At 49.2% G+C, this 10,145-nt stretch overlaps 1 protein-coding gene across 1 annotated transcript; it reads left to right on the forward strand.

Annotated features, from left to right (window-relative positions):
* Positions 1–3,995: 3,995 nt before the first annotated feature.
* Positions 3,996–9,114, forward strand: LOC147093383 (uncharacterized). Its single transcript, XM_085974299.1, has 2 exons — positions 3,996–4,106; positions 7,696–9,114. Exon 2 carries the CDS (start codon positions 7,802–7,804, stop codon positions 9,005–9,007), a length of 1,206 nt encoding a protein of 401 aa, XP_085830425.1. The 5' UTR covers positions 3,996–4,106; positions 7,696–7,801; the 3' UTR covers positions 9,008–9,114.
* The last annotated feature ends 1,031 nt before the right edge of the window (positions 9,115–10,145 follow it).

Below are 10,145 nucleotides of genomic sequence, written 5' to 3' on the forward strand. Positions count from 1 at the left end.
TAATTCGGTGAGATTTAAAGTAGTTATGGAAAAGGACAAAGTTGGACCGGAAATAAAGGTTCTAAATTGGGGGAAGGCCGATTTTAATATGATAAGGCAGGATCTGGCCAAAGTGGACTGGGATCAGCTACTTGTAGGAAAATCCACATCAGAGCAGTGAGAGTCTTTCAGAAAGGAAATAGAGAGAGTACAACGCCAACATGTTCTCGTAAAGGTCAAGGGTGGGACCAACAAGCCCAGGGAACCCTGGATGTCAAGGGACATACAAGAATGGTATAGGAAAAAAAGGGAGGCTTTTGGCAGATACAAAGGACTAAAAACAGTGGAAGCCCTAGAGGAGCATAGAAAGTGCAGGGGGATACTTAAAAAAGAAATTAGGAGAACGAAGAGGGGTCATGAAAAAACACTGGCAGGCAAAACAAAGGAAAATCCCAAGGTGTTTTATTAGTATATTAAGGGCAAGAGGATAACCAGGGAAAGAGTAGGGCCCATTAGGGACCAAAGTGGCAATCTGTGTGTAGAGCCAGAAGATGTAGGTGAGGTTTTAAATTAATATTTTGCATCTGTGTTCACTATGGAGAAGGACGATGCAGGCACAGAAATCAGGCAGGGGGATTGTGATATACTTGAACAAATTAGTATTGAGAGGGAGGAGGTACTAGTGGTTTTAACGGGTTTAAAAGTGGTTAAACCCCCAGGCCCAGACGAGATGTATCCCAGCCTGCTGTGTGAGGCAAGGGAGGAGATTGCAGGGGCTCTGACAAATTTTCAGAACCTCTCTGGCCACAGGGGAGGTGCCAGAGGACTGGAGAACAGCTAACGTAGTACCATTATTCAAGAAGGGTAGTAGAGATAAACCAGGGAATTACAGGCCAGTGAGCCTAACATCAGTGGTAGGGAAATTATTGGAAAAAATTCTGAGGGACAGAATTAGTCTCCACTTGGAGAGGCAAGGATTAATCAAGGATAGTCAGCATGGCTTTGTCAGGGGGAGATCATGTCTAACCAATTTGATTGAATTTTTCGATGGGGGATGACTAGGTGTGTAGATGAGGGCTGTCCAGTTGATGTAGTCTACGTCAACTTCAATAAGGCTTTTGACAAAGTCTCACATGGGAGACTGGTCAAGAAGGTAAGAGCCCATGGGATCCAGGGCAATTTGGCACATTGGATCCAAAATTGGCTTAGTGGCAGGAGGCGGAGGGTGATGGTCGAAGGTTGTTTTTGTGACTGGAAACCTGTGTCCAGTGGTGTACCACAGGGTCTGGGTCCTTTGCTGTTTGTAGTGTACATGAATGATTTAGATATGACTGTAGGAGGTATGATCAGTAAGTTCGCAGATGACACAAAAATTGATGGAGTGGTAAATAACGAGGAGGGAAGCCTCAGGCTACAGGAGAATATAGACGGGTTGGTTAGATGGGCAGCACAGTGGCAAATGGAATTTAACCCTGAAAAGTGTGAGATGATGCATTTTGGGAGGACTAACAAGGCAAGGGAATACACAATGAATGGTAGAACCTCCAGGAGCACTTGAGCTCATGAAGGCCCCACAGGTCAGGCATAAACTGTGCGGGTCATCACCATATTTTTAGTCCTCCTCTATAAGCTGTTTGTTCCCCATCTCCTTAGAAGGTGTTTAGTCACGCCCAACCTGCAGGCTAACATAAGCTGCAGGAAATAAAGGAGAAACCTGCAGGCTAACATAAGCTGCAGGAAATAGAATAAAACCTGCAGGCTAACATAAGCTGCAGGAGTATAAAGCAGACATATGCCCAAAATATATCAATAGACAATAAAGGCCCCGGCAATTGAACAGCGCACAGTGAATAAAGTAAAATCCTTAGGATTGGATTGTCCTAGTAAGGACAAAAGGGGGGAATGAGGAAGTGTACTTTTATATTACAAAATGGCTTCACAAGGTACAGAATAGAAAACACAAAATGGCTTCCATAGATTAGTAATTACTAGTTCTGCTGAAAAAGCAGAACTCTCCAAATTAACAGATGACCTCATCTGTTAATTAGAACAAAGACCTTCAGAGGTACATACTGTAAGCCTCCCTATCTCTTTCACATAGCTAGATGAAAATAGCCCTTGAGTCATGAATAAACCAGGATAGGGAGTCAAAGAAGAACAGGACTTATAGATTAGATAACCCTATCTCTAGGCATTTCTTTTTGTTCCAGCCCTTTTTATCCTTGATTACATTTTTACTAACACTATATTTTTCTTGTAACTAATTATGATCTCAGACTTCGATCATGTGATTCTGAAGGCTTGCTTTAACTATAAATATGTTACCTTTTGCCTATGATCTTGGAAGTGGTCAGCGTAGCCATTGTCTACATGTCCGCTTCCCTTGTACACAAGAACTAATAAAGTCTTCCTTTGATGATACTTTGTGTTTAAAGAGTCTTACTCGGGAGTCGAGACTTCGACAAACCCTAGGAAGGACAGAGGATCAGAGGGACCTTGGTGTGCATGTACATAGATCCCTGAGGGCAGCAGGACAGCTAGATAAGGTGGTTAAGAAGGCATATGGGATACTTGCCTTCATTAGCCAAGGCATAGTATATAAGAGCGGGGGGTTATGATGGAGCTGTACAAAATGCTAGTTAGGCCACAGCTGGAATACTGTGTGCAGTTCTGGTTGCCACACTATAGGAAGGATGTGATTGCATTGGCGAGGGTGCAGAGGAGATTCACCAGGGTGTTACCTGGGCTGGAGCGCTTCAGCTATGAAGAGAGACTGGACAGGCTGGGGTTGTTTTCCTTAGAGCAGAGAAGGCTGAGGGGGGACCTGATTGAGGTGTACAAAATTATGAGGGGCATAGATAGGGTAGATAGAAAGGAACTTTTCCCCTTAGTAGAGGGGTCAATAACCAGGGGGCATAGTTTCAAGGTAAGGGGCAGGAGGTTTAGAGGGGATTTGGGGAAAAGCTTTTTCACCCAGAGGGTGGTTGGAATCTGGAACTCACTGCCTGAAAGGGTGGTAGAGGCATAAAATCCACAACATTCAAGAAGCATTTAGATGAGCACTTGAAGCGCCATAGCATACAAGGCTACGGACCAAGTGCTGGAAAATGGGATTAGAATAGGCAGGGCTTGGTGGCCGGCGCAGACACGATGGGCCGAAGGGCCCCTTTCTGTGCTGTATAAATCTATGACTCTATGGTAGCACTCTTGCCTCTGGGGCATAAGGTTGTGGGTTCAAGTCCCACTCCAGAGACTTGAGCACAAAAATCCAGGCTGACACTCCAGTGCAGTACTGAGGCACTGTCAGAGGTGGCGTCTTTCGGATGAGACATTAAACTGAGGCCCTGTCTGCTCTCTCAGGTGGATGTAAAAGATCCCATGACACTATTTTGAGAAAGACTTGCATTTATATAGTGCTTTCATGACCAGCAGATGTCTTGAAGTGCTTTACAGCCAATGAAGTACTTTTGAGGCGTAGTCACTGTTGTAATGTGGGAAAGAGCAGGGGAAATATCCCCGGTGTCCTAGCCAATGTTTATCCCTCAATCAATGTAACAAAAGGATAATCGCAAAATACTGCGGATGCTGGAAATCTCAAATAACAACAGGAAATGCTGGAAACACTCAGCAGGCCAGGCAACATCCGTAGAGAGAAAAACAGAGTTAACAAAAAGATAGATTATCTGGTCATTATCACATTGCTGTTTGTGGGAGCTTGCTGTACACTATTTGACTGCCGCATTTCCTACATTACAACAGTGACTACACTTCAAAAGTACTTCATTGGCTGTAAAGCACTTTAGGACGTCCGGTGGTGGTGAAAGGCACTATAGAAATTCAAGTCTTTCTTTCTTCACTGGTCTCACCAGCGACCTCTTCTGGCTGATGGCTGATTGACAGATGATAGTCCGCGCATGCGCACAGGGAGCGGCGGTTTGGACCGAGTCTGGCACAGTGACCCCTCCCGGTCACCAAGGGCAACAACCGCGCATGCCCAGAGGGGGCCAACCCCCCACCCACACTCTGAGCTGCACCTGTGCACTCGGATCCTGCCGGACGGAGTTGGCGCGGGCCATTCCGGGGAAAGGCCTTGGTGTCGGTTCCAGAGTCGCGATCGGTGACGTAAAGTGAGTTTTCTCCGCTCCGATTGGGTGGAGAATCGCGCGGGGTGGGGGGGAGGGGTGGATCGGGAGAGAATAAAGAGAAATAGAAAAACCTGAGTGCGCTAGGCCCCGGACCGAGCGGCATCAGTTGGACGGTGCACGTGATCTCCTCGGCGACACATGACCCGAGCCCAGGGCCTGTGACGGGAGCGTCCGACCAATAGGGAGTGAGTGGGGCGGGGCTGGAGGAGCGAGCCAGCGGCGGGTCCTCCAACCAATCGGGGAGCCCAAGGGGCGGGACTGGCGCCAGCTGATTGTCTGATCCACAGGGCAGCGAGTTTCTCCAGTCCCTTGTTCAGGGACCGGGGCCCGGGGAGGCTGTGGGCCTTTATTCCCCGCATTGGACACAAGGCTCTTTGGCTCACAACACACTGGCTCAGGTTTTAATAGAGACTTTTTAAATTCATCAATAAAAGCAGATAAACCTCGTGCTTCTGTGGAGCAAACTTTCTAATATTTTATAGAATCAGAGAATGGTTACAGCACAGAAGGAGGCCATTCGGCCCGTTGAGCCCGTGCCGGCTCTCTGCAGGACCACTTCAGCGAGTTCCACTCCCCGCCCTTTCCCCGTAACCCTGCAAATTTCTTTACTTCAGGCACTTATCCAATTCCCTTTTGAAAGCCGTGATTGAATCTGCCTCCACCTCCCTCTCAGGCAGTGCATTCCAGATCCTAACCACTCACTGAGTAAAAAAGTTTTTCCTCATGTCGCCTTTGGTTCTTCTGCCAATCTCTGTTACCTCATCAAAAACTCAATCAGAATCAGAACGGCCGGGCCCTGCAGACGTGCTGCCAGGGCCCTGGCACCAGGAAACCCAGGGTGCAGCGCCTCCCCCATCCGAGCCGCCGCTTCCCGGTTTCTTCAGCCGGTTCCACCAAGCCTGAATCGGGAAAAGGACAGGAGCCAGGCTCCCAGAATGGTCTGCGGCCCCGGGGAGCATGCGCACTCTCAGCGGGGAAATCGGCGCGTTGGATAGAGCGGTTTCTGGGGCGCGGGGAATTGTGGGTGCTGCGGCCGCCATTAGTCAGCAGCTGCGGGGAAGAGTTTTATTGCAGTCTGACGGAAGGTAGGTCCCTGGCCACCTGTGTAGGTCTTTTTGTTGCTTCATTGTTGAGGATGTAACTAGTAAAATAGATAAGGGAGAACCAGTGGATGTTGTGGATTTGGACTTTCAGAAGGCTTTCGATAAGGTCCCGCATAAGAGATTAGTGTATAAAGTTAAGGCACCTGGGATTGGGGGCAAGGTATTGGCTTGGATAGAGAACTGGTTGGCAGACAGAAAGCAAAGAGTTGGAATAAATGGGCCTTTTTACGAGTGGCAGGCAGTGACTAGTGGGGTGCCGTAGGGATCGGTCCTTGGACCCCAGCTATTCACAATATATATTAATGATCTAGACAAGGGAACTAGATGTAATATCTCCAAATTTGCAGACGACACAAAGCTGGGTGGGCGTGTGTGCTGTGTGGAAGGTGCCGAGAAACTACAGGATGATTTGGACAGGTTGGGTGATTGGGCAGAAGCATGGCAGATGCAATATAATGTGGATAAATGTGAGGTTATCCACTTTGGTGGCAAAAACAGGAAGGCAGATTATTATCTGAATGGCAATAGATTGGGAGAAGGGGAAATTGAATGAGACTTGGGTGTCCTTGTGCACCGGTCGCTGAAGGTAAGCATGCAGGTGCAGCAGGTGGTTAAGAAGGCAAATGGTATGTTGGCCTTCGTAGCAAGAGGGTTTGAGTACAGGAACAAGGATGTCTTGCTGCAGTTGTACAGGGCCTTGGTGAGACCACATCTTGAGTATTGTGTGCAGTTTTGGTCGCCTTATCTGAGGAAGGATGTTCTTGCCGTGGAAGGAGTTCAATGAAGATTCACCAGGCTGATACTTGGGATGGCAGGAATGGCATATGAGGAGAGATTGGGACGATTGGGCTTGTACTCGCTGGAGTTTAGAAGAATGAGAGGGGATCTCATTGAAACTTATAAAATTCTGACAGGACTTGACAGACTAGATGCAGGAAGGATGTTCCCGATGGTCGGGAAGTCCAGAACCAAGGGTCACAGTCTAAGGTTACGGGGTAAGCCATTTAGGACAGAAATGAGGAGGAATTTCTTCACCCAGAGAGTGGTGAACCTGTGGAATTCTCTACCACAGAAGGCAGTAGAGGCCAATACATTAAATATATTCAAGAAGGAGTTGGATATATTTCTTAAAGCTAAAGGGATCAAGGGGTATGGGGAGAATGCGGGGACCGGGTACTGAATTTGGATGATCAGCCATGATCGCATTGAATGGCAGAGCAGGCTCGAGGGGCCGAATAGCCTACTCCTGCTCCTATCTTCTATGTTTCTATGTTTGTATGTTTCTATGCTTCAGTTTGAGCTGGACTGGAGATGGAGGAGAAGCTGCTGTGTTTAACCGCCAGTACTTCTGAGCCCAGGAAGACCCAACAATTTCCAATGTGAGACTGTCAAGGGAGGTGGTTTCTAGGGGAGATTAGGTTGTTACACAGACACTGTCCGTACAATGTAAAAGAGTATTGTTTTAGGAACAAGTATTTCTGTACAGGCTTTTAATCCAGTTTACATCTACAGATTTGTTTTAATTAATTCTTGGGATGTGGGCGTAGCTAGCAAGAGCAGCAAATACAGGAAACTTTCTGGTATCCGGCACTGACGGGACCGAGCTGGTGCCGGTCGATCAACACTGCCGGAGAAATGCGCGCTATAGTTAAAAGATACGGAGCTTCTGAGCTCCGTCTGAAGCAACAAACCCTGTTGCTTAGCAACAGCTTCAAAACAGTTGGTGCAGCTTGCAAGCATCTCTGTAGCTAAGCAACAGCTTTAGCTAGATGCTTGCAGAGCCACAAATGGAGAAAAAAAGCAGCTAAAAGTAAAAAAAGTTATCTGAACCGACTCCTGAATTTTGCTGCTGGATAGAGCATTCCGGATATTTAACCTCCGTTTAAACGAAAGTTTCCTGTATTGCCAATCCCCAGTTTCCCGTTGAGAAGGGGGTGGTGAGTCACCTTCTTGAACTACTGCAGTCCGTGTGGTGAAGGTATTCCCACAATGTTGTTCGGTAAGGAGTTCCAGGATTATGACCCAGCAACGATGAATATATCTGAGTCAGGATGGTGTGTGACTTGGAGGGGAACTTGGAGGTGATGGTGCTCCCATACAACAGCTGCCCTTGTCCTCCTAGGTGGTGGAGGTTGCGGGTTTTGGAGGTTCTAGCAAAGTTCTGGTTGAGTTGCAGATGTATAAAGTTCCTTTCCTTCGCCCCCTCCCCCTCCCACACCCACCTCTCTCTCTCTCTCCTCCCATAGAGGCCAGAGTCTTGTGTAGGCCCAGACCAGGTGGTGGATTCCCTTCCCTGAAGGACATCAGTGAACCAGTTGGGTTTTTATGACAATCCGGCAGCTTTCATGGTCACTTTTTTCTAGTGCCGGCCCAACAATTGACCAGATTCATTGAGCTCAATTTCACAACCTGCCTTTGTTTTCTTGTGGGTTGTCTCTCACGCTCCCTGTTTAATATTAATTTTATAGGGCACTGGAAGGGGAGGATTTGCAGAGAGGAAACTCAAACCAAACATCGTGTCAAGATCTGACAGTCACTCGACTCATCGGATCTGAATATCATCGGCCTCTGAACATGGAAGCAAAAAGCACCGTTCACAGCGGGGAGAAACCGTACATGTGTTCTGTGTGTGGACAAGGCTTCAGCCGACCCTCTGGCCTATCGAGACACAAGTGCATTCACACCGGGGAGAGGCCATTCACCTTCCCTGAGTGTGGGAAGGGATTCACTCAGTCATCCCACCTCCTGACACACCAGCGCACTCACACCGGGGACAGGCCATTCACCTGCTCTGAGTGTGGGACGGGATTCACTCGGTCATCCAACCTGCTGATACACCAGCATGTTCACACCGGGGAGAGGCCATTCACCTGCTCTGAGTGTGGGAAGGGATTCACTCGGTCATCCAACCTGCTGATACACCAGCATGTTCACACCGGGGAGAAACCGTTCACCTGCTCTGAGTGTGGGAAGGGATTCACTCAGTCATCCAACCTGCTGATACACCAGCGTGTTCACAGTGGGGAGAGGCTGTTCACCTGCTCTGAATGTGGGAAGGGATTCACTCAGTCATCCACCCTGCTGACACACCAGTGTGTTCACACTGGGGCGAGGCCGTTCACCTGCTCTGTGTGTGGGAAGGGATTCACTGAGTTATCCCACCTGCTGAGACACCAGCGAGTTCACACTGATGAGAGACCTTTTAACTGCTCGGACTGTGGGAAGTGCTTTAAAAGTTCCAGGGAACTGATGCGCCATCAACGTGTTCACACTGATGAGAGACCGTTCAGGCGCTCGCACTGCGGGACTGGGTTCAGGCGATCATCTGAGCTCACTATACACCAGCGCACTCACACTGGGGAGAGGCCATTCACCTGCTCCATGTGTGGGAAGGGATTCACTTGTTCATCCACCCTGTTGATACACCAGCGAGTTCACACTGGGGAGAGGTCGTTCACCTGCCCTCAGTGTGGGAAGGGATTCACTCAGTCATCCCACCTCCTGACACACCAGCACACTCACACCGGGGCGAGGCCATTCACCTGCTCTGAGTGTGGGAAGGGATTCACTAATTTATCCCACCTGCTGACACACCAGCGAGTTCACACTGGGGAGAGGCCGTTCACCTGCTCCATGTGTGGGAAGGGATTCACTCGCTCATCCAACCTGCTGACACATCAGCGCGTTCACACCGGGGAGAGGCCATTCACCTGCTCCGTGTGTAGGAAGGGATTCACTCGCTCATCCCACCTCCTGACACACCAGCGAGTTCACAAGTGACTGCAGGGGTTGGATTCTGTTGTTGCTGCTGTTAATCACATCCAGGACTGAACCATGTTCATTCTGACAGGTGGGGATTGTTTCTGCTGATGTTAATAACTCCGGGAACTGGGCTGGAGTTTAATATTCTGGATATATGTCCAATAAATCAACTTTGTTTTAAACACATTGTTGTGGACTTTTGTCTTTCCCACCTGAGTGTTTAGCATCACTTGGCTGGAGCTCAGAAAGGACAATCTGGGGGAGGATCGTACGATGGGAACAGAACTCTAGCCTGGACACAGTCCTTCAGGGCCACACTGAGAGGGGCAAATGGCACTTTGGTCTTTCTTGTCTCTCTTCACTGACAGCAAAGTTGCCGTGCGGGTTAATCTCGAGGTGTGTGAGAAACGTGTCCCAGCCACTCTCTGCCATGGTTCAGAGCTCCTAGGCATGGAACAGAAGGCTCCGTTAGGAATGTATCCCAGTGCTTTTTTTTAATGGCCTTATTAACGTGTGTCGCTACTTTTAGTGATTTGTGTATCTGTGTCCCTGGATCTCTCTGCTCCTCCAGCCCATTTAGACTCTTGGGGGGAAATTCGGTGGCGCCCCCTTTGGGTCGCTAACGTGACCGGGACTAATTTTAGCACCCCTAAAAAGTTAGCGCCCCTGTGCATTAAATTCAGCTGTAGCACCCCAAGCAGGAGGCAGGGTGCTACTGGAAGCACTCCCCTCCATCTTGAGGCGCTACCAGTGAATTTCACGGCTCTTCGTGTAACAGCGCCACGCCCATTGGCACAAAGCACCATGTCATAGCAGACCTCCCTCCCTGATTAAAGGGGAGGGGCCTAGCACTGCACACACCGAGGCCCTGCTGGACCACCGGGGAGTGGGGTGTCGGATCAAGAGGAGCGCCGGGCTGTGCGATCGTGGCCGACACCCCGAAGAAGAAAGGGGAAGCGGGCAGGTGCTGGCAGTCGGCCAAAATAAAAAGTTGCCGCCGGACACCTGCCCTTTAAATGGCGTTGCCACGGCTGAAGAAATGACCCCTGACCCTGTCGGTCATATCGTCTGGCGATAGGTCAGGGGTCGCAACCCAAGGTTGCAGCCGGGGTGCTGCGCGTGGCGATGACATCATTGCCGGCGGTGCAGTGCCACG

The sequence above is a fragment of the Somniosus microcephalus genome, unplaced genomic scaffold (genome assembly GCF_052327205.1).
Source record: "Somniosus microcephalus isolate GS21.2 unplaced genomic scaffold, FLI_Smic_1.0 unresolved_chr1, whole genome shotgun sequence".
NCBI classification, from domain to species: Eukaryota; Metazoa; Chordata; class Chondrichthyes; order Squaliformes; family Somniosidae; genus Somniosus; species Somniosus microcephalus.

Excerpts from the sequence above, each read along its gene's own strand:
- LOC147093383 (XM_085974299.1), top strand. The coding sequence starts at position 7,802 with ATGGAAGCAAAAAGCACCGTTCACAGCGGGGAGAAACCGTACATGTGT.